Source organism: Anolis carolinensis, chromosome 4 (genome assembly GCF_035594765.1).
Source record: "Anolis carolinensis isolate JA03-04 chromosome 4, rAnoCar3.1.pri, whole genome shotgun sequence".
Taxonomy (NCBI): Eukaryota; Metazoa; Chordata; class Lepidosauria; order Squamata; family Dactyloidae; genus Anolis; species Anolis carolinensis.
The window spans coordinates 163,927,786-163,953,323 of record NC_085844.1 but is presented as its reverse complement, the minus strand read 5'-3'; the positions used below and the strand labels follow the sequence as shown (position 1 = coordinate 163,953,323).

Here is a 25,538-nt window from a genome sequence, read left to right as displayed (position 1 = left end):
TCTTCGGAATTCAAACTGCTCCCCAAACTAATACCCTTACAACCAAAACAAAATGAGGGTACACTTAACTGCAGTTCCATCATTGTAATCACATTCCCAAGCAGGTTTCTCCTTGAGCTTTGGTAGTGAATGGAGTGCAAACATTGACAATTGAACTCTTGCCTGGTTTAAATCATAATCTAAAGCAGGGGTCCCCAAACTAAGGCCCGGGGGCCGGATGCGGCCCTCCGAGGTCATTTACCTGGCCCCCACCCTCAGTTTTATACTATATTGTATATACATATAATATTGATAATAATATAATGTAATACAATATAACACTAATAATAATACCATATAATATTAATTATGTATTCTATATTACATACAATATTACTAATAAGATTACAATATAGTGGTATAGTTCAATATAGTAATATATACTGCTAATATTGTGCTATGCTAATAATATAATATATTGTATGTACATATAATTTGTAAGCCACTCTGAGTCCCCTTTGGGGTGAGAAGGGTGTGATACAAATGTAGTAAATAAATGCAGTAAATAAATAAATAATAAATAAATTTTAGACAAGTCTGAAATGACTTGAAGGCACACAACAACAACAACAACAACAACAACAACAACCTTAATTAACTTGACTATCTCATTGACCAGAAGAAGGACCACACTTCCCATTGAAATCCTGATAAATGTTAAAATTGTTTTTATTTTTAAATATTGTATTGTTCTTTCATTGTTCTTATTGTTGTTGTTGTTTTTGCACTACAAATAAGACATGTGCAGTGTGCATCGGAATTTGTTTGTATTTTTTTTTCAAATGATAATCCGGCCCCTCAACAGTCTGAAGGATTGTAGACCGGCCCTCGGCTTAAAAGGTTTGAGGACCCCTGATCTAAAGGATAACTGCCATGTTTCCAGTTAATTTAATTATATTTGCCCTACATCTTTTCTCATTACATTTCATAAATGTTAGAGCATACAAGAATTTAACATGTATCCTTGCAGGATATAAATGGTCTCACCGCCTAGACTTCAGAGAGGAAACCTATATTAGGATCCCAATGATGTTCCACCTCCACCAGAGCAGCTTTCAAGTCTGGTGTTGCTGACTGACTACTGGGATGAAGTGGGAGAGGAAGACAATTTATATGATGAAAAAACATCTGGTCTTGGCTGAGAGAGAAGACATAGTTGTGCACTTACAGATGGAATTCATCCTCCTTTTACTTCCCCTTGGAGCCTAGGCAACCACATCTTGACTGAATGAATTGCTAATCTACTCACTCTTTGGCACTAGTAAGCAGCAACAGTTAACCATCTTGGGACTTGACATATGCAGCAGGGGAAGTTCTAGATTGGACACAGAGGGCTAGAGAACAACTTGAATTATGTCCAAAAAGAGACATGAGACACACTTAGGTGTACATATGTCACTATTAGGATGTCGTTCCCAGTCTGTCCATCTGATCTTAACACCAGGAGTAACACAGAATGGAAAATCAGTTATAGATTTAACTGGGCCAGACCTTTTTCTACATATCTGGTGAAAAATTGTAGTCTGGAAAGGTGGCAGCACTTCTTGCTTCTCCTTTTCAGTCTGAAACCATGTTGCTGATTTTGAAGTGTTTATGTGTAAATGTCTCAGAGCAATGTTGACTAGAGTCAGGTGCTTGTAAATCATCTTCTAAAATCCATGACTTGTGCTGACGGCTTTGGGAACTCCAGATGTCCACTACTAGAGGGTTAAATAGCATTACAATCAAATAAAAATGTATGCCTTCAAGAACAAAAAGAGCTCTGCAGTGCAAGATAAGTATAGAATACAAAATGTCTTCGACGTAGAACAACATACACTGTCACAGAAACATCTTTAGAATTCTAACGGTCCTTGACCTGAGTCTGATTCAAAACCCATGTGGACTGTTAAACAACTCATCCTGATTTCTGAGCATTTTTCTTCCATGGACAGTTTTTTAAAAATACATTTCCATGAGCTTTTACTTGAAAGCAGAAAATGAAGCAAAATCAGTCTGAGGATGGATGTAAACTGCTGGATTTCAAAAGAAGTCCTAGCATAATAGCTGTACTAAGAAAACAAAAACCTAAATTCGGTAATTATTGTCAAACCAAGTAAATAAATGAAATCAATGGAATGTATGTAAATGCTGATATACAATACTAGCTGTGCCCGGCCACGCGTTGCTGTGGCATTGTCTGGTGGTGTTGGTGAGAAATTGTTGAGGTAGTGGTGGTATTGAATGTCTGTTGTATGGTTGTCTTTATGTTTAGTATGCATTTGGTTGTTTGTGTACTGTGAAAGTGGTGAGGGTAGAGGGGGTCTATGTCCCTGTGTAGTATTGTATAGTATTTATACGTTGTCCATGTGTTGTGAATGCTTGGATTGTGTCCTGCTGCATAGTAGAAAGGGTTGGGCTGGATGGCCCTTAGGGGTCTCTCCAAACTCTTGGATTCTATGCTATTATTATTATTATTATTATTATTATTATTATTATTATTATTATTATTATTATCTTCATCATCATTATTATGTAGAGGCTGGATGGCCATCTGTCAGGAGTGCTTGGATTGTGTCCTCTTGCATGGTAGAAGGAAGTTGATCTGGATGATCCTTAGGGGTCACTCCAAACGTTAGGATTGTATGATGATGTTGTTGTTGTTATTATTAGTATTATTATTATTAGTAGTAGTAGTAGTAGTAGTATTAGTATTGAGAGGCTGGGTGGCCATCTGTTGGGAGTGCTGGATTGTGTCCTGCATGGCAGAATTAGGTTGGACTCGATGGCCTTTAGGGGTGTCTCCTAACTGTCTGATGCTATGATTCAATGTGTATTATTATTGTGCAGATATTGGATGGCCATCTGTCAGGAGTGGTTGGATTGTGTCCTCCTGCATGATATAAGGAAGTTGAACTGGATGATCCTTAGAGGTATCTGCTAATCTTAGGATTGTATGATATTCTTATTCTTATTCTTATTCTTATTCTTATTGAGAGGCTGGCTGGCCATCTGTTGGGAGTGCTTGGATTGTATTGTCCAATGGCAGAGTTGGGTTGGACTGGATGGCCTTTAGGGGTCTCTCCTAACTGTCTGATTCTATGATTCGATTTGTATTATTACTGTGCAGATCTTGGATGGCCATCTTTCAGGAGTGCTTGGTTTGTGTTGTCGTGCATGGTAGAAGGAAGTTGAACTGGATGATCCTTAGGGGTGTCTCCTAACCTAATGATTGTATGATATTCTTATTCTTATTCTTCTTCTTATTATTATTATTGAGAGGCTGGGTGGCCATCTGTTGGGCGTGCTTGAATTGTGTCCTCCATGGCAGAATTGGATTGGACTGGATTACCACAGTAATTATTTCATATTACAGTAGAATCTCACTTAACCAACATTCGCTTATCCAGTGTTCTGGATTATCCAACGCAGTCTGCCTTTTAGTAGTCAATTTTTTTTAGTCAATGTTTTAAATTCATTGTGATATTTTGGTGCTAAATTTGTAAATACAGTAATTACAACATAGCATTACTGAGCATTGAACTACTTTTTCTGTCAAATTTGTTGTATAACATGATGTTTGGTGCTTAAGATGTATAATCATTACCTAATTTGATGTTTAATCAGCTTTTCCTGAATCCCTTCTTATTATCCAACATATTCACTTATCCAACGTTCTGCCGGCCTGTTTATGTTGGATAAGTGAGACTCTACTGTATATTTATAATCTTATATTATCTGCTTAGAACTTGATTATATGAGGCCCCTTCTACACAGCTGTATAAAATGCACACTGAAGTGAATTATCTGGCAGTGTGGACTCAAGATAATCCAGTCCAAAGCAGATAATATAAGATTATAAATGGGTAATATAGCTGTGTGGAAGGGCCTTGAGTCTACACTGCCATATAATCCAGTTAAAATCAAATAATTTGTATCTTATAGGCAGTGTGGAAGAGGCCTGAGGCCTAACTGTGCCTGTCCCCTGGGATGAGTAGGTTGCTAGGAGACCAAGTGGGCAGAGTTTAGCCTTGTAACTGGCAGCAATTGGATAAAAAACAATTATTCCTCTCCCTCTAATTAGGACTTTATTTTTCTTTTCTTTTTATTGTATGAACGTAGAGGCATGGATGAGGGGTTGTGTTGCCAAGTTTAGTGTTTCTGGGATGTGTTGTTTTGTCCTAGGCCCAATTTTTTTTATCTTTTTATATATATATAGATGTCTACTGTAAGGTAAAGGTAAAGGTTTCCCTTGATGTTAAGTCCAGTCATGTCTGACTCTGGGGGTTGGTGCTCATCTCCATTTCTAAGCCGACGAGCAGGTGTTGTCCATAGACACCTCCAAGGTCATGTGACCGGCATGACTGCATGGAGCGCCGTTACCTTCTCGCCGGAGCGGTACCTATTGATCTACTCACATTGGCATGTTTTTGAACTGCTAGGTTGACAGGAGCTGGAGCTAACAGCGGCCGCTCACACCGCTCCCAGGGATTGAACCTGGGACCTTTCGGTCTCCAGCTCAGTGCTTTAACGCACTTCGTCACCAGGACTCCTATGTCTACTGTAGCTGGGACTAATAAAAGAATACAAGTTAAAACATCTTAAGTTTCAATATTCACTTGAGCCAATTTGCCACATATTGTTGACACAAGTAGTTAATGTTGTTCCCTCCTCCTCTCTATATAATAAGAGCCAGTTAAGACCCAATTTCTTTCTTTTTTAAAAAAGGGGGGGGGGGGGGGACAGGCAAGAACTTAAAATGGTGTCTATGTGCTTCATGACTATAAGATTGTATCAGTTAACAAAAATTCAGAGTATTTTTAGTATAGTTCACAGTTCACTTGGTTATTTTGAACAACCATTTTGTGATGTCTAATTAGCAAAACCTCAGGGGATTTATTATTTGTCAGGCTCAAACATATTTTTTTTCCAACCCAGATATAGGTTACTTGAACCAGGTTGCTGAATTTGCATGGATTCATTTATACTTTAGTGACTAGGATCCTCATTGTCTTGGTATCTGTAGAAAATTCTAAGGTCTTTTGCTCTGGTATAATATTGTACAAAGTATTAAAAAAACACCAAGCATTACTTTTATCTTTTTAATGTAAAAACCATCTCTTATGTTTGAAAAATATTAGTGCATCAAGGGAGCCCCAAATGCCTTTGCTGATCAAGAGTGAGGTTAAACTGCTGTGCTATGCAAACTGTTCCATCAATCTTAATGAGCTAACATGGAACATCTTCTTTTCAATAGATGAATGTATCTCCTTCTTTGTTCTAAACAGTGGGAAAGGTCTGAGGCAATTGCACATTGTCGGATCCTGTCATCCAGCACACATAACTCCAGAGAACACAGGAATGGGTTTAAAGGGCTACTGGTGCTCTCTGACAATAGGAAACGGATTAAAGTAACCTTAGATGGCACTGGACAAATACGATTTCAGCTATCTCCCCATCCAGTCTGTATTTCGATTTAGAACCATTTGCATTTATCCGCTATACATAAGTATATGCATACAAACTGAAAATAGAATAGCATGAAATCATGCTGGGTATATCCTATAGCATGCTCTTCACCGTATCCACACAAGACAAATTCAATTGATCATCTCCTAGAGTCTTCCTGGCAAGATATTTCCAGAAAAGTTTTGCCCTTCCCTTCCTCAGTGAGTGTGTCATTTGTCAAGGTCACCCAGTAGGTTTCCAGGCCGGTACAAGAATTTGAAACCTCATTTTTGAAGATATAGTTAAGCACTTAACCTAACCATGACAGCATACTTATATATGCTGTATAAGGCATTGCCAACTCAGAGTATTTTTATTTTGTTTGCAACATACCAGTAGATAGTAGGTAGGTAGATAGTAGGTAGATACAGGCAATGTGTGCAGTCAGAAATCCAAAATTTGGCTTTCTTTGATTGCTTCTTATGAGTGACCAAAATGCCACGGCATGTGTAAGCTTTTGAGTTCCCAGCACTCTTCATAAAGCTAATTGGCATGAAAAGTTTGAACGAAAGAAAATACACACTGTTCCAGAAACTCTCTGTGTTTCATCCAGACCATTGATTTGATAATGTACCAGCTATATAATGAATAACACACACTCCTATATCTAGAATGAAACAATGTCTGCATTTTTAGGACCAGGATTGTGACAGAGAGCTTCCCAGTTGTACCAATTATTCCAGCGCTGTAGTGCTATGCTATTTTTCTGATGGTTTGTTCAAACAGCCATTTCTGCCATATATATATATATATATATATATATATATATATATATATATATGACTCCCAGTGTTGTAGAAATGGATTCAGGAGGTATGGCTTAATATGCAAAGTCCTAGTGAGATCAATATTGACATCACAGAGGCTATTCAGGAATTGGAGGGGTTGCAAGAGATTAGATTGACAGTATTGCTAAGTCCCTGAGTTGGGTTCTGTAAGTATCTCTGTGAATCAGGACCAGAAAGTCATAGCAGATCTCACTTCCATTAGCATCAAAGTACCAATAAGGATCCCCGGTGGCGAAGTGTGTTAAAGCACTGAGCTGCTGAACTTGCAGACCGAAAGGTCCCAGGTTCAAACCCCGGGAGCGGCGGGAGCACCCGCTGTTAGCCCCAGCTTTTGCCAGCCTAGCAGTTCGAAAACATGTAAATGTGAGTAGATCAATAGGTACTGCTCCAGCGGGAAGGTAACAGCGCTCCATGCACTCATGCCGGCCACATGACCTTGGAGGTGTCTACAGACAACACCGGCTCTTCAGCTTAGAAATGGAGATGAGCACCAACCCCCAGAGTCAGACATGACTGGACTTAACGTCAGGGGAAACCTTTACCTTTTACCAATAAATCAACATTTTGCTTCTTTGTGCTTTCTCTTATTTCCCCCTGTGGTCTTATTTCATTACAGCTTAAAGATTAAATTTTGCTAACTGTTCTAAAACTGGTACTATTGAAATTTACCTAATGATAAAATGAAGATATTGCATTATAACATCAGTATAATCCGTTTATATGTGTTTTAATGTCTTTATAAGATGCAGGAATAATACAACAGTATAAATTAGAAGTGAAGAGGAAAAGAGCAATTCAATCCATTATAACAAATTATTTATAACAATATATGTTAAGGTTAAAAAATAATTGTTAAGAACATCATCCAGTACAGTGAATAGCATGTGAAACTGAATATAATATACTCCCAGGTTCAATATTTTACATATTTTCTGAGCTTTTGCATTGGATTTCTGAAAGGCAGACTTTAAAATTCAATTTTACTCAGTTTGATAACATTTTTTCAAGATATAGATAGTTTAGCGACTGAACTGCCCTGTTTATAATAAATTGAGATGGTAAGAAGTTATAGTAGACTGTTATTAATGCATTAATATTTATGTTATATTAAAATATTAATATCTTAACTTCAACAATTAAGCAGATAGACTAGATGTCTAAGGAGAAATTATTATTGAACTATGATACTTCTGACATTAGTACTCATGCTACTTTTTTACTGATCAATTTAAAACTTGTTGGGCAGCCCAAAGTTATGACTGGAAGGAGGTTTCAACAGCAACCAAAGGGTATCCGTATTTCTTCCATGTTCATCATTCTGAAGGGAGCATTTTTATTTCCATTTTTATTGCGATTTCATTATTACAATTTTATAATTGATTGTAATATAAGATGCATACAAATTTCAGTACCATCAACAAATACATAAGCCGCAACAGCAATTCTAAGATGCATGCCATTTTTATAGATGTTTATATATATAAAAAAGTGTTTCTTAGAATTGAAAAAATACATTATTGTTTACTTTCCTGTTACAATTCGACAGAAGACCCATAAAAAACTATAAAAGTTTTACCAGAATTCCACTCATTTCAGGGTGACATAGGACATTATCACACAAGGCTTACAAACAAGAATTCCAGCAAAATAATCTTGACTATTGCTGGTAGCTATCACATGGTGTAGTGTGCATCCTACTGCTGATTTTCCTTCCCTCTGTGAATATAGTACTACTTTTTATTGGTGAGTAAAATCCATGAATTTCTCCTTATAGTGCTGCCTTCCCATTACATAGTGTGATAGGCCACTTCTGCTTCTATGCCAATCGTCAAACAGTCATATGTTGTCAACGGGTGTGATTCTTCTCCTTTTCCCTACTTGTTCTCGCTATTCCAAAGCTGGTTGCTTCCCTCATCATTTCTTTTCTATTATTGATTTAATTCCATATTATCTTAACACTGGAATTGCAATACAAGTTAAAATTAAAAAGTGATAACACACTGTCTAGGGCATGGGATAGGAAAGTGAGGTTATGGAGACAGAACAGAAGAGAGAATGTGGGATATTAGATCTCTAAAGCAATATCATGTCACTACTGCGGAAATATAACATAATAAACATCACAATGATATGTTTCCATTCAGTGTGATGGTTCCCTTAACTAATCAGAATGTGGCAAGACAGGAGGCTCTTTACAGACTATTTTAGGACTATAATCTATGTCCTGAAAAATGACAAAAAATGGAAATCTGTTTAACTATAACACTTTATAATATTTTATTTCAAGTAACTAAAAAAGGCATATGTGTGGAATTCCTTAAAACTGCCATTTTAAGGGATAATAAATGCCATAGAGACAACTGTCATTTCTTAATTAATTTTAGATACCAAGTTCATTTTTATTTCTGAAAATATATTATAAGAATGACAAATAGTGTTAAACATATTTATTAAGAAATAGAAAAAACCTAGCATAGGTAACATGATTATGTATGCTTGAAAAAGGGGAGGTTAAAGCATATTTAATTTGTATGGTTCATGCAACTGCTTGAAGAAGTTAATGTAAATTATTATTACCTGGTTGAACAAGCCAGCACCACAATGGCACTTAAGGACTTTAGTTTGTAATTAAACTACAAGAAACAAATTTTACAGCAGTGACAATGATGTACTTGACCCATCTCTGTTTTGGATGATTGAAATAAATATAGGAAACTTCAGAATCTGCCAAATATCCAACTGCCTCTGGCATTATATGAAAAATATATATAAAAACCTGGATTCCAGATACTACATGAACATTTAGATTGCAATGATATGCATGGAACTGGGTCTAGTTGGAATCATGCCTAGAGCTGACCTATTAAAATAAACGAGATTTAGATTATTTAGACTATTTTCCCATTGAATTTAGTCTTTCTGCTTTAATATGATTAAATCTGGATCCAACTCAGGTGAAACAGTTACTCTCAGAGATCTATAAGTGTCTTGCTCAGTGATCTGCAAAGAAAGACAGAAAATCTAAGTACCACAGTTAATATATAATTTTAATTGATCTACAAAATTATTTACACATTGTATGTGAATGTGACCAAATATGATCTACATACCCAATGAAGCAAGTGGTTTATCCTACAACTTAATATACAATTAGTATAATGAAGAGGATGGGGGTTACGATATGACATATATTGGCCCCATTTGCAAAACAAAGTTTGTTTCCTCTCAGTTTCTCTCTGTCCAATCATTGTGGCTTGCAGTGGGAGTTAAATTGCAAACCTCCAGAAGAGACTGAGAAGTGGGAGTCAATACATTGGTAATCACTCATAATATCCCATTATTATGACAAGTAAATGTTTTCAGTGTAGATAGGATTACTATCAGAATCCATTCAACTACCAAATTAATCTACAAAATTTTATGCTACCATCTTCATCATCTCAGTCTCAGTGGTGCTACAAGATCCCCTTACATACTGATATTCCAGTCTGACACAGCTGTTTTTTTTTAATTCTGCCAGAATTCAAGTTCATCTTGAAAACTGGTTGTTTAGTACACTGCTGATTAGTGTCCCATTCAACTTAAATATTGATGAACCGATACTAGAAAATGCATGAATTGTCTTTATTTCAATTGCAACAGTTAGAAGTGTGTATCTTTGTTTTAGATTTTCCATTGTCATGTATTGCATGTATAAATGCTTGCAACTCATTTATGTTGTGTGCATCCATTGTACATTGATTTTAAAAGATTCTTGATGAAATTGAAAAATGAACCCACAATGTCTCCAAGTGAGGAGTTAAAATAGGCTCATATCTTGGAACCAATAAAGAAGGGAGAAGAAAGCAGGGGGTATAAGCACTTGCGATGGGACTCTCTTTGATTTGGGCAGAGGCATAATAACCCCCTCCTGTTCAGCTCCAAATTAGCTACACTATTCTTCAGTCAGAGAAAACCAGAACCCTTAAGCACAGCTTCAGAGCCTTTAATCACTTGAAGTGTAAAGGAAAAGCCAGCACAAAGGATTCTGGGTAAGAATACAGCTCCAGACTTTGCAGCAGGAGTTTACTTTCCTGGAGTTTCTCTATGTATATTTCAAGAGGTTACAAATCTCAGTTCCATGTGGATGCGAGAGACAAATATCCCTAAGCCATGGTGATTTGCTTTGAATGGGGTGGGTTGAGCATTTTCTTTTTAAGGAACAATTTTCATCACATCTTCAGATGCACACAGGTTTGCACTGTAGGAGGCTCACCAGGTGCATCCGTGGCATGTCTGTTTGCTAGAGATAGAGTTACCCAGTCTTGTGTTGCAGCATTCCCAAAATATGAGACTGTTGTGCTGAACTACATAAAGGCTTGTTCTGTATAAATAACAGCTTCTCACACAGCGATGGCTCCACAGGTGGAGCATTCTTCCGTTTGATGGTAAAGTTTACCAGTTCCCTTGTGTCTTTTCAACTCAAAAGTAGATATGTCTGAATGCTCTGATTTCTATACTTTTAACCCCTCTAGACCTTTCGCCTCTGCTTTTACTTATTTTCACTTCCCCCTTTCTGCTTCTTTGATAACTTCAGAGATGAGTGATTGTTACTGCATTCAGAATGCTGACTTTGGAAATTTAAGTGGTATAAACTAACACAAAGGATGAGGCAGACAAATGACAGCCTCAGGCTGGAAAGACAGTCAACTTTTTCTTTCCCTTTTGTTCTTTCGTTTCCAATGTGTCCTTCAATTTACCAATAGGTTTATTGTTATTAAAACTGAGAAACTGACTATACTAACCAGAACCCTAGATGAGTGAAAACTGGCACAGAATCAATACCTTTTGCAAATTTAGTTTCAGTCATCAAAGCAAACTCTAGGGTCCCTCTGGTCATCAATTATGCTGTATCAAATGTATGCCATTTGATCTGGACCTTTCACTGTCAATTCTTGACACATCTGTATACAGAAGAAAATGGGGCATAATCAACCTCCAAAGCACGGGGAAGGATTATTATTAACTACAGCTCCCTGAATCCCATAACCTGCACAGCCAGTGGTTATTCTGGTCAAGTTCTGCATGTTCTTGGAACTATAGTCCAGAGATCTTTTCAAGACCTGAGATTACTACAGATTACTATGAAACAGTTATACAATGGAAATATGGGGATTGGGAACAACTCTAAGCACAGGACAGCTCAGGTCAATATATGTTTATCCCTTATCTGCCTGATTGTTGTCCTGACAAATTTCAGTCAGTGTGGTGAGGTGGTATGTCTCCTCTCCTCAGTAAGAACACTGGCTCTGAGACAACAAGCCTCAAAGTCCTTAGTTTCCCAGGTAGGGGCCTCTCTGTTCCCATTGGCCTCTGTTTCTTGCAAACAGCCTGGAGAACAAAATGCAAGATTTCAATTTCATTACAATAGGTTATTGAATTTTCTGATTTTTTTTTAAAAATCACATTGCCATTTTGTTTGATTGATTTATCTATATTCTTTCTTTGAAAAGATACAAAAATGCTCTTTAAAAGAGATGGCCAGAAATAGAAGAAAATTTGGAGATTATTTTCTTTTGAGGAAAAAGGAAGAAATCACATTTAACTAGTTTTCATTATTTTGCCTTTTAGAAGCCAAATTGTGTTTGAAGCACATCTTGTAATTCTTATCTACATAAAACAAGAATCACTCTTGCCGAACTACAATTGTCTTAATTCTTTGAAGGAAGTTGTAATAATTAAAGTAGAATAAAATTGATGTGTACTGGAAATATATTCCCTTCCAGTTCCAGTTCCATCTTGTGCCAAAAAACCACAATGTTGTTATGAGAAAGAGTAAGCTTTTTTAAAACCAAGCATTTCCTTTATATCTTATTTCTGAGACATGTGTGCCTCTTAGGAGAAATTGCTTTGTTAGTGGTGTGCATGTGAAAAGCTAAATTTATTCCCAGGTTTTATTACTCCCTCTGTTGCATCCCCTAGTGTTCAACAAACCAAAGGTAAGAGGAAAGCTTTTTGTTCACATTACCCTCAATAAATGGGTTTAACTACAATACAAATCTCATAATTCACCTCTCCAGTCCCAGCGGCTACAGGACAAATCCACTAGATTTAGTAGTAAGCCTTACCTACACCTAGATTGACAGATTCAGGAAAAGTTAGGGTTCTGCAACCCCTTGCTTTTATTGGAGTTTTCCTGTTGCTATGGTTTCAGAGAATTAATTGAAATAAAAAGCTACTCTTTTTTTACTCACTCTATGGCTAATGAGTTTTATAAATGCTTCCTGTTGCACTATTAATATATGTCTGCAGACCTGATGCGAGATTCTGATAGGAAAAGAAGAAAGAGAAGCAACTAGGAGAAAAGGACATTTATCTAGGTTAATGTGTACATTTTTAAACAAAAGAGATTACTGAAATGAGGGTAATGGAGTCCCCTTAATATAGGCTAAATGCTGTCTTAATCCTAGGTAGAATTATTGCCATTGAAATTAATGAAGGTTGTTATGAAATCATAGAATAATTTATGAAAACATAGAATAATAAAATCATAGAACTGGAAGGGACTACAAGGGCCATCTAATCCAACTACTTGTCATGCAGTCATTCAACTTCTGTTTAAAGACCCCAATGGAAGTGTATTTCGTTATTGAACAGCTCTTACCACCTCATCAGATGAGATAATTTTAGCATCCTAGGATGCTTCCAGCGAGCCCATATGGAAGACTGATGGGCTCGCTGCCCATCAGGTGATGCAGGGGAGCTTCCTGTAGAAGCCCCTCCTCCAACTGGAGGGGAAGCGTCACCAGACGTGTCCCTCTCAACATAGACAGATTCTCATGTTGTGCTGGCTCCAATGGAGCCATCACGGTGCCTACCCGTAAGAGCAATGTTTCCCCCATGTGATGGGGAAAGAGTCAGAAAGAGGAAGCTGCTCCTTCTTTCCTCCCCAGAAGCCCGCCAAAGCAGGACACTTCGCCAGGGCTTTATGATGAGGTTGATACTGTCAAAAAGTTATTCCTAATGTTTGTGTTTATTCTAACCAATTGAATCTATTGCTTTGTATTCTAGCCTTCTGAACAACAGAATACACGTTTACTCCAATATGATATATCTTCAGATATTTGAAGAAGGCTATTGTGTTATCTCTCAGTCTTCTCTTTTTCACAATAAATGTGCTCAGCTCAATAAAGCCGTTCCTCATAGTGCTTGGTTTTGTAACATTTTACCATCATGGCTTCACCCCTCTAGATACGTCATGTATCAATAACCTTCTGGAGATCCTACTGATTTTAGTCTGTCTACTCAAATTAGACTGCTTTTGGATTTAGCCTTCTATATTGAGAGCTTATGTATAATAAAAGTTGGGTAATTTATTCATGCTGTATCTTTCCATCTTCCCAGTCAACAGCTCTCATTATTTATTTAAGAAATTTATATCCCGCCTTTTCCCACTTAAGGCAGTTTACAGCAGATAAAAGCATGCATAATAAAAGTGAAGACATATAAAGCCAAATACTAGTAGTTGCTGTCACTAGTCCTAAAACATACATTCAACTATAATAAAACATTAAAACTTTTAAACCACCCAATAATACATCACACAGTTCAAGTTCTTCCTCAACTTTGTAAATCCTAAGTTTGGTCAAAGGCTTCCTTAAAAAGATAGGTTTTAAGGCTCCTCCTAAACTCCAACAAAGAGGGCACTGCTCTAATTTCCCCTGGGAGGGCATTCCAATGGAGGGGTGCCACTCCCAAAAAGGATGCCTCTATGGATATCTTTAACCTGAGCAAATCATAGAATTCAGTCAACACCAGCCTTTCTCCACTAGATCTGAGAGTTCTCACTGGTGTGTATTGTGGGGCATGCTGTTGCAAGTAGTCTGAGCCAATGCCATTAAGGGTTTTAAAGGTCAAAACCAGCACCTTGAATTGGGCCTGGAAACTAATTGGCAGGCAATGAAGCTGCTTCAGGAGCAGAATAGTATGTTCTCTCATATCTGTTCCCATTAGCAGTCTGGCTGCAGATCTTGAACAAATTGAAGTTTCTGAACTGTTTCAAAGGCAGCCCCACGTAGAGCACATTACAGTAGTCCAGGCAGGATGTAACCAAAGCATGTACCATGGTGGCCACATTGGATTTTTGCAGGAACAGTCGCAGTTGTTGCACCAGTTTAAGTTGTGCAAAGGCGATCCAGGTAACTTTTTTCACCTGGGCTTCCAGGTTTAAGGAGGAATCCAGAATCACCCCCATGCTGTGGTCTTGGGCTTTCAAGGGGAGTGTAACCTCATTCAGCGTAACCCTATTCCCAGATCCATCCTATGTGAGACCAATAGTACTTCTGTCTTATCTGGATTGAGTTTCAATTTGTTACCCTCATCTAGCCCATCACTGCCTCCAGACACTGGTTCAGGTGCAGCACGGTTTCCTTGGCTTTATCAGGTGGAAAGGAGTAGTAGAGTTGGGCATCGTCTGTGTACAGGTGATACCGAACCCCAAAATTTCAGATGATCTGTCCCAGCAGTTTCATATAGATGTTAAATAACACCAGGAGAAGCTATGAGCCCTGCGGGAACCCACAACCCAACGACCATGAGGTCAAGCAGAACTCCCCAAACACAACCTTCTGGCTATGATCTGAGAAAAAGGACCAGAACCACTGCAGAGCAGTGCCCCTCAGCCCCATCCCCTCGAGTTGCTCCAGAAGGATATTATGGTCAATGGTATTGAAAGCCACTGAGAGGTCCAGGAGAACCAAATAGATCACACTCCCTCTTTCTAGTTCTCTGAGCAGATCATCCACCAAGGCAACCAAAACATTTCTATACCATGCTCCAGCCTGAAGCCAGATTGAAGTGGGTCTAGAAAATCAGCTTCATCCAAGAACCCCTGGAGTAGTTAGGCCACCACCCATTCCAAAATTTTGCTGATGTACGACAAATTGGACACCAGCCTGTAGTTCTTGAGCATGGTCGGATTAAGGAATTGGTTTTTTTCAATGTAGGTCACACCACAGCTTCTTTTAGTGCCGTGGGGACCTTGCCTTGGTGGAGTAAGGCATTGATAATCTCCCTTATCCAAGGCATGCACCCCCTGGCCTGTTTAATAAGCCAGGAGGGATACAGGTCAAGGATACATGTAATGGTTCTGACCTCTCCAAGGATCTTGTCTACATCCTCGGGTAATACTAATTGAAAGTTATCCAAAAATAAGGGACCAGACGGTGCTTTGGTGTGATGTCCCCTGACCCCTTGGGCCGCGATCCTGCCTCCATTATGGACCACAGTGACGAGGACATGGGGTTTGTGCCAATTCAGCAAGACTCTGCCTCTTTCCAGCTGCTTCCTATTGACAATTCTAGTCCACCGCTCATTAAAAAGGCCCTCGAAACGGAGCCTTCTCCCACCAGTTCCCCTCCCTTTGATAGACGAATATTTTGGGAAACTTGCAGGTCTGAGAAAGCTGGCAGGAGAAGGAGCGCGCGATTAGCAGCTAGGGAATCTGCTGATTAACCTGTTTTCCCCTGAGAACTCTCAGGGAGGATCGCATCTGGTGAAGATGTTGTTTTAGCTCTTTTCCCTTGGGAAAAGAGCATTTGGACACCTGCTCTGTGAAAAGATTTGAAGTTCCTTAAAAGTTCTGTGCGCTGGCTAGCCAGCGTGGAGTCAACGTGTCAGTTGGAGGAGCAACTTCACTTCCAGCCAAGTGTGGACCACGTTTAGCTCCACTACCTTCCAGTCTAGCCGTGCCTTGCCTGGCCGTGTTTCTGTGTCTTGCCTAGCCGTGTTTCCTTACCTTGTCTCGCTGTGATTCCAGCCTTGTCTTCAATACCTTGCCTTGGACTTACATTGAACTCACTCAAACTGCTTGGAAGTTTGAGTGTGTTTCGGTTTTTGGATTACAAACTTTAAACTCTAATATTATACATTGGACAATATATTACTGGACTATATTTGACCTTTCCTGAAAGGTCTATTGATGAACTATATCTTCTGCTTGTTTTCGTTTTAATTTCTTAATTCCTTAATAAAGATATTAGATTGTTTATTGGCCTCGGTGTATTGGTTTCCAGTGCTCTCGCAGCCAGGGGTGTCACATTTGGCTACATTTACAAGAGCTGTACTAACCATGGTGCCCAATGCAGAGTGAATCCAACTAATTTTAGTACCGAAATAAACTGTGAAATCATCACAGTGAGCTGCTAAATGGAATGGTGGATCTTCTAAGTTGGGTTTAACCAACCACTCTAAATAGCTCTGCTGGTCTGTTCTTCACGGAGGCTGTAGTACTAAAGTATGTAGATCTTTTAGCTGCTTCAATCGCCAACCCATAGCATCTATGATGGTCAGTAGTGTTCTTCAAGTTAGATTCGTTTGGAGTTTTTCACCACTCGCACTTTAGTCTTTTCCCCCTTTGCTTCATTGCTAACAATTCACTGGAAAACCAGGGAGCCAGTTTAGTTCCCTAATGGGAGAGAGGACTCTTCGGAGTGATCGTACTGATAGCTCTGGCCGCCCTCTTATCATATTAAAATTAAATAAATACAGTCAAAACAAAAATAGATTAAAAGTCCAAACAAAAACACAACACAAAAGCCCATTTCACAGCACCCTGCTTTATTATTCAAATAAAAAGGTATTTTGCTGTTAGTAGAAAGGTATTTTGGAGAGATTCTCCAATTTAGTAGGCTGTAGTACAACCTGGAGAAAGTTGACACAAAAGTCTTCTCTCACATCCCCACCAAATGTGTCACTAAGAGTGGTGGAACTAAATGAAGTCTCCCCCACCCCCTCCAAAAATATGTATAGACAGGCTCAAGTCTGAGAAAACTGTGTTTCCAATAGTTTGAAACCAAGATCTCTGGAAAATCTCCCACCTTGTAATTTAGTCTTGTGCTCTCTATCTTATCTATTTGAAAAAATATATAATAAAACCAAAAATAGAGAAAGAGGGATATTTAACTGGGAACTGGAAATTGTTCCTTCAGAAACAGATACTGAAGAAATTGGGTCTTTGTGGAGAAAGGATGACATGGTAAAAGTTTAAAACCATTTTAATGGAATTGTGTTTTCTCCTATGCTTGTTCTCTCTCTCTCTCTCTCTCTCTCTCTCTCATAGTCACCCAATTAAAGTGATTGGCAGTATTTTTTGAATCAATAAACAGGAAGTCATTTTCATGCACTATTTTATTTGCTTACAGAATTCATTGGTTCAAAACATGATGATGGCTTATCATATATTTAGATGCTTTTTCTATTTGGGAGTATCATCTGAAGGTCTCCAGCCATAGTTTGGCTCTACAGTAGAATGGAAACAAAAATAATATTGCAAAAACATGCCATGATACACATCACTCAATATAGAAGGCACCCTATGACAAGTAACACCATTTTCTGTGATGTGTCGGGTGAGAGGAGGGGTGTAAACAGCATTATGGTGTTATTTTTTTAAAGAAAGAAACAATAAGGTGTTATTTAAAAAAACAAGAACTAATAATATCACTACTTTTTGCTACACTGAGTAATATTTATGTGTTACTGGTAAAATATTAATGTTTATAAATTTGGGACCTCTTTAATATATTTGAGTTATATTGTGTCCTTCAATAAATGAAAAGAAAAGTAAAGAAAAAGAAAAAGTAACTTCCAGTATGGTAGCATTTAAAAGTAATCTTTCCAACATGCTTAAGAATAATCCTGCCTAGCTGTATTTGCATTTCTCTATACAAGTTTCTCTAACCCTTCGACTTAGACGAAGGGTTAGAAGGCACGATCATCAAGTTTGCAGAAGACACCAAACTGGGAGGGATAGCTAACACTCCAGAAGACAGGAGCAGAATTCAAAACGATCTTAACAGACTAGAGAGATGGGCCGAAACTAACAAAACGAATACTCCACTTCGGCAGAAAAAAATGGAATGCAAAGATACAGAATGGGCGACGCCTGGCTCGACAGCAGTGCGTGTGAAAAACTTTTTGGAGTCCTCATGGACAACAAGTTAAACATGAGCCTACAGTGTGATGTGGCTGCTAAAAAAGCCAACAGGATTTTGGCCTGCATCAATAGAAGTATAGTGTCTAGATCCAGGGAAGTCATGCTCTCCCTCTATTCTGCCTTGGTCAGAGCACACCTGGAATACTATGTCCAATTCTGGGCACCACAATTGAAGAGAGATGTTGATAAGCTGGAATGTGTCCAGAGGAGGGCAACTAAAATGATCAAGGGTCTGGAGAACAAGCTCTATGAGGAGCGGCTTAAAGAGCTGGGCATGTTTAGCCTGCAGAAGAGAAGGCTGAGAGGAGACATAGTAGCCATGTATACATATGTGAGGGGAAGTCATAGGGAAGAGGGAGCAAGCTTGTTTTCTGCTGCCCTGCAGACTAGGACGCAGAATAGTGGCTTCAAACTACAGGAAAGGAGATTCCGCCTGAACATCAGGAAGAACTTCCTCACTGTGAAAGCTGTTCGGCAGTGGAACTCTCTCCCCCGGACTGTGGTGGAGGCTCCTTCTTTGGAGGCTTTTAAGCAGAGGCTGGATGGCCATCTGTCAGGGGTGCTTTGAATGCAATTTCCTGCTTCTTGGCAGGGGGTTGGAGTACTATTTTATGATTCTATGATTCTAAGGGGCATTTAAAAACTGCCTTTTTGTACTAAATTTTTTTATGGTCCTTGTATTTCATAGGGGAGGAGGAAAACATCTACCTTGGGCCTCGCAACTGGAGAGGAAACTTGTGTCTCTCTAGATCAGTGTTTCTCAACCAGAGGGTCAGGACCCCTGGGGGGGGGTTATGAGGGGGGTGTCAGAGAAGTCCCCAAAGACCATCAGAAACACACATATTTCTGATGGTCTTAGGATCCCCTTTGGTAGAGAAGGCTGGAGATCTGTCAGTCTGTCCTTCTCTTCCATTTTGGAAACAGACAGTGAGTGCTCTCACCAAAAGCCCTCCTCCTGCTGTGATTAGCTGGCCTCTCAACCAAGGAGAGTGCTGTTTCTGAGACTCCAAGTGGGGAAGGGAGAGCAAGCGTACTCAGCACATGGCAGCATGGTGCACATGCACGGACAAGGGAGAGTGAATTCAAATTTGGATATATCAGGAATTTCTGCCAAATTTGGTCCCGATCCATAGTCATTTGGGTTTACAGTGCTCTCTGGAGGTAAATCTCCCCTAAATCACTGTCAATTCCTCCCAAATCCCTCCAGTATTTTCTGTTGGTCATGGGGGTTCTGTGTGGGAAGTTTGGCCCAATTCCATCATTGGTGGGGTTCAAGGGGCTCTTTGATTGTAGGTGAACTATAAATCCCAGCAGCTATAACTTCCAAACGTTAAGGTCTATTTCCCCCCAAACTCCACCAATGTTCAAATTTGGGCATATTGAGTATTCGTGCCAAGTTTGGTCTAGATCCATCATTGTTTGAGTCCACAGTGCTCTCTGTATGTACGTGAACTACAACTCCAAAGCTCAAGGTCAATGCCCACCAAACCCTTCCAGTATTTTCTGTTGGTCACGGGAGTTCTTTGTGCCAAGTTTGGTTCAATTCCATTTTAGGTGGAGTTCAGAATGCTCTTTGATTGTAGGTGAACTATAAATCCCAGCAACTACAACTCCCGAATGACAAAATCAACCCCCCCCCCAACCGCTCCAGTACTCAAATTTGGGCATATCAGATATTAGTGCCAAATTTGGTCCAGTGAATGAAAATACATCCTGCATCTTAGATATTTACATTACAATTCATAACAGTAGCAAAATTAGAGTTATGAAGTGGTCACAACATGAGGAACTGTATTGAGGGGTCGTGGCATTAGGAAGTCTGAAAACCACTGTTCTAGATATTCCTTGATTTAAACTCCCATTATCTATAAGCAGTTAGCCACTGTCAAGAATGATGGGAGAAGCAGTCTAGCAACATCTAGAACACCATACATTCCCCCTCCCTGCCTGAGAAATGCAGCAGGATCAGGATACTATTTATCTATATGTATAGGCAGTTAGCCACTGACAAGAATGATGAGAGAATCAGTCTAGCAATATCTGGAACACTGTACATTCCCTCTCCCTGGCTGAGAAATGCAGCAGGATCAGAATACTATTTGCAGAACTATGGAAATACTTTTCATAGTTCTGCACTTTCCCCTGGTGTCATTTACTTTTGACTGGTTTCATGTCAGGCAGATGCATATGTAAACTATGATGAAATTAAAATGGTGCTTAGTTACGCCAACACACTTAACCCTTGGAATGTTTCCAGGTGGATCAGGAGTAATGCTTTTCCAATCAACAGCATATTACAAAATGACACCCATTCATTGGATACCTGGTTTTCTAGTACTCTTAGCCTTGGCGGAAAGCCATCTTCTTAAAATGAGAAACCAAAAATAGAACACTGTTGCTAGTAAAAATTATGCAAGTTCAATGGCAAAAGTTAAATTAAAAGGAAAATAACTCAATTTAGGAAGGCATTCTAAGGTGGAAGGGTGGAAACATTTGTTGGGTACCACCTGAATACAGAGACCAACATTGCCATTCTCTCTTTATACTGATCTCATCTGCTTGTGGAAATCCTACCTATCAAACATAAAAGGGAGTATTCTCTGTGCTGTGCCAAGCTGGTCATCCAATTAACAGAGCAGGAAGTAAACAGAATGTGTTATCAAGGACAAGGCAAGATCTGAAGTCAGAAGGTCTTGAAGAACTGGGTTCAGGAAACAGCCACACATAAAAGAGAGAAAGTGAGATGCTGAGGAAACATAGCTGAGAGTTAAGAGTAATGAGGGAAAACAACACCCTCATCAAAAGCAGCAAGCAATTTAAGTATCAGGGCCATCAAACAGCTCCCAGGCAGCAGAGGTGCCATTTCAGCGTTCTGCAGTTGGAGGAGCTGAGGGAGAAAAAGGAGCAAGACTCACAAGATTGTAAGGCCTGCTTTGTTACAGATTGAACATGGCAGCTCATCATTTAAAATATATATTTTACAGGATTTGTATGTGCTTGTGTTTCTGAGACCTCAGAACAATAAACAATGGTATGTATTCTAAGAACTTTTATCACGCCATCATGTTCCAATACAATTGTGTTATTGTAGATAATAGATACATATCAGACTCAGCATCTTCGATATTGCATTTGTCATCATTAGTGCAATTGTGCAGATTCGATATTCCATCATCCCACAATCATACTTTTGCACACCTTTGTAAACTTGCCATCCTCATTAGTGTAGTTCCTTAGATATTATATATATATATATATATATATATATATATATATATATATATATATATATATAAAATTTTTAGTGCAGTTGCACAAATTTTAGCATTAAAAACAACAACAAAAACACAAAGATGTGTGAAAAATAACCAGCTTGGGAAGAGCAGGGTCTTAACATCAGTGTATGGAAAAGTGTGCTGTGTAAAATGGAAACTAAAAGGGGGAAAAGACTAGGTATAGCCCAGCAATATTCAAGAGACCAGCCCATTTTCATGTGACTTTTAGTTATGATCCTATTCTCTCCCAGTTCTGAGGATGTACCAAGCAATTCAGTTAAAGTAATATTAATACGGTGGTTTCAAACAGAATGCATACAAAGTGAACAAAGAGGCTAACAACTTAATCACATGAGAAAATATCAGTGTAGTAGGACGCTTCTGCCCCAGTTGAGCCACGGAGCCTCACGCCGCCCATCACACAATGTAGCCTCACTTCCAGTGGGGTTCCACAATGCTGTGCTGCCAACATGGGAGCCTCCCCGTGTTCCATTAGGAACAATGGGGCTACTGTAGGGGAAGCATCAGCTACCGGCGAGGTGGGGTACAAGGCGCCAGAATTGCTCCACTGCCCCTGATTCATCAGGGAGTCTGATGAATCGATCCAGATGACCGCCTCAACACGATGAAATCCCAAGGATGCACCTATACTGCAGAGTTAGTGCAGTTTGGCTGCTCTTTAATTGCAAGATGTCACTGCTATGAAATCCTGGGAGTTGTAATTTGGTGAGGCACCAGCACTCTGTGGCAGAGAAAGCTAAAGACTACAACTACCACAGTTCCATAGCATTGAATCATGGCAGTTAAAGTGGTGTAAATTGTTTCTTAAGGATTGTTTCTCACACAAACTATATTGACATTAAGTTGGAGTGGAATGTAGCATTCTATCTAACCTGCAAACATCCTTTGCAATTAAGGGCAAAAGACTATCAAAAGGTGAAGGAAGATGAAGCCTTCTACTGGCAAAAATGGCCTCTTTGTCTTCCCTTCCAAATTACAGCACACCATCTCGAATATTGTCTCTAGCAGCAACATAGGATGTAATGCTTTGAAAAATTAATGTTTTAGCTACTTCCTTCCCATGGGACAAAACTCTTCAAAAGCTACGCCGATTTTGAAAACTGTTAATAGCATTTTTGACACAGAAAATAATGTTTCTTTGCTAGTTTAGAATAAGTCTCAACAATCCAGGATTTTTCAAATTGCAATTTTCCAATATTAGAGAAGCACATTTTTCAACAAGTTTTTGAATATTTTAAAATAGTCTTTCCATCTATCTAACACAAAATACTCAAGAGTGCCCAAATCATGTCCAGTGGCAGATTTGAACTTTGGTTAAGGAACTTCCTTTGCATTACAGAAATTTGGATTGGAGAGCAAAATAGACCAAAATCCAGCAAACAGGCCTACAGCTTTCTGACCACTTTCTTTCACTGTTACCTACTTACCCTAAAGTGAAAAATCATTCCTTGCATAGAGTGAGATTGGTGAAGGATTCCATCATCACAAGTCCAAATTCATTCTCAAAAAGCAACCTCAGCAGGGGTCTAATTGTGAGATGATTGTAAAGATGATCTCATCATGAATGGGTAAGAATCATGTAAATTCTTCTATTAGGCTACAAACTTTCTTATGCAAAGTAGAAAAGAACTAAATCAAAGGAATGTGCCAGGACATGTCTGTCAAGTTAAATCAAGCCTTCAGACAGAAATTAGCCTTGCAAGATCAGTCCAAAATACTTTGCTCCTTATGCTCACAGCTGGATTCCATGGGCCATTTCCAATATTAGGTTCTGCCACTGTAAAATAGAAGAAGCCACTTAAGCTGAGAGGAGCAGAACAAAGAGTTGATAATCAAGAATTCTGATTTATTGAAAGGTTATCACTGGGTTCAGTCCCAAATGTCATAAACGTCAATCCTTCCAGGTAATGCTGTCACATAATTAATAATAATAAATGATTTCCCACTAATTAGGAGCTGTATCTCTACTACTAAAAAATGACTCTGATATTTGGACTGACTTAAAGTGACAAGATGTCTCCTTCCATTTTGGGGGGGGGGGTTAACTATTGTTTTCCAATTATAGTAGTAGTAGTGTGATCTTGCTAAAGGCTATTTGACTAAAAATAAGACTCTGGTTAGGTATGCTATAAAAAGCACATAAAACAAGTCTGAGTTGCTGAACATATTTTGGAATGATCTGAAATTATTACACAATCTGCTAGACAGGCAAGTATACAAAGAGCCCTCATCAAGCTACCATTTTTCTCCACAGTCACAATATTCTCCTGTATGAAGATGGCCATGCAGTCGTGGCTGATTTTGGAGGTACGCTTTTGATAGTTAAAAGAAGTCACTTTTTGGTTTTCTCACATTTTAGGGCTGAATTGCTAAACATAACTAGGACCTAGAATTAGGACCTTGCATTACGTTTAGATTTTCTAGGAATACCTAGGAACCTCTTCACGTGGGCATTTTTGCCCTGTTCTGCCACTTTTATTCGCAGCAAGGACGGAGCCTGCCGGGCGCCATCACACAACGCATGACAGGCCCTTCCCACATTCCTCCCAAAGTGGACAGGAAGCACTGAAAGGTGCTTTCTCCTCCACTTCGGAGAGGAGAGTGTAGTTTGGGTAGCTCAATACAGAAACAAAGTGGAGGACCTGGAGATTCCTAAATAGGAGTTCTCTTTAGAAACTTCGAGGTTCTTCAGCAGAACTGGAGGAAGTTGACCATTGAATCATGCTAGTTGAACTAAAAATTCCTGGAGGTAACATTTTAAACAAATCCATGAATAATCAAGCATCCACAAAAGGATAACTATACTTTCTTATACAAAGGGTGGTACAGAATACTTTGTTGTTGTGTGACTTCAAGTCATTTGCAACTTATGAACTAAAGCTTATCACAGGGTTTTCATGGCAAAATGTTCCAAAGGAGTTTGCCTTTGCTTTTCTCTGAGACTGAGAGAGTGTGATTTGCCCAAAGTCCAAAGCCACCTACCCAGGATTTTGTCTAGTTCCTTCATTGCTGCTCTTCTAAGTTCTAGTCTTCTTCTGAATTTTCAACATGCTAATTAATTAATGCTATATTTGAGAAAGCATATCATGATGCAACCCATCTACAGTGACCATCGCATTCATACTTGTTGTTTTTGTTGCTGCTTCTTTAATGCAACATATAAATATGTAAGCTGTTCTGGTTTTTGTCTTACTTAAAATACTTTGATTCACCCATACTCAGTGTTATTTACATCATATTAATATCCCTTCTCTTTTTTGTTTTGCGTTTTAAATCAGAATCCAGATTTCTGCAGTCTCTGGATGAAGACAACATGACTAAGCAGCCTGGGGTTTGTCTTTCCATATTATTGTTATTCATTCTCCCCTTGTTGAACAAAATTACTATCAAATTTGTGTGAAAGTCCTGTCTAGAAGCAAGTAAAATGATTTAAGATTTTCTTTTGCTAGGCTACATGCTATAGTATAATGATAGTCTATGTTATTTGTTCCTTTTGTATATCAATTTTTGTTAGACAGCTTGAGATCAATGAAGATTAGTGGGTACAAAATGTCTCCCTGCATAGCACTCCAAAATGAGTTTCTAGCCTGCATTGGTAATCAACATTAGTATTTGCTTCTTATATTAGCTCTTATAGTTCACAATCATCTTGTACCTATTGATGGATGAGCTCCCCCCGCCCTGATTATATTGTAAAGAGCTCAATTAGCTTTTGTTAAGACTCCTCAGAAAAATCTGTTATTTTCTCTTGAGAAATCTCTTAAGAATGCACCTCCTTCTTCACATGTACCCCTACAAAAAGGGGAGGAAAGCAGTCACCAGCAACAGAGAGAGGTTTTTGCAATGAAAACCCATGAAAAACCCAGAGCACACCAAAGAGCATCCACTGATAATGACAACAGGGACTGGTAACACCCAATGTACCCTGTCCTGAATCCTTGAAGAAAGGGTCAA

The 25,538-nt window shown here is 38.9% G+C and overlaps 1 protein-coding gene across 1 annotated transcript in view; it reads left to right on the top strand.

Moving 5' to 3' along the window:
* The window catches only part of tnni3k (TNNI3 interacting kinase), a 243,372-nt gene that overhangs the window by 142,571 nt on the left and 75,263 nt on the right, over positions 1–25,538 (top strand). Inside the window, exons 18-19 of the mRNA XM_008114094.3 lie at positions 23,839–23,891; positions 24,863–24,915. Of these exons, the coding sequence (XP_008112301.1) occupies positions 23,839–23,891; positions 24,863–24,915 (106 nt within the window). The remainder of the gene's footprint in view (positions 1–23,838; positions 23,892–24,862; positions 24,916–25,538) is intronic.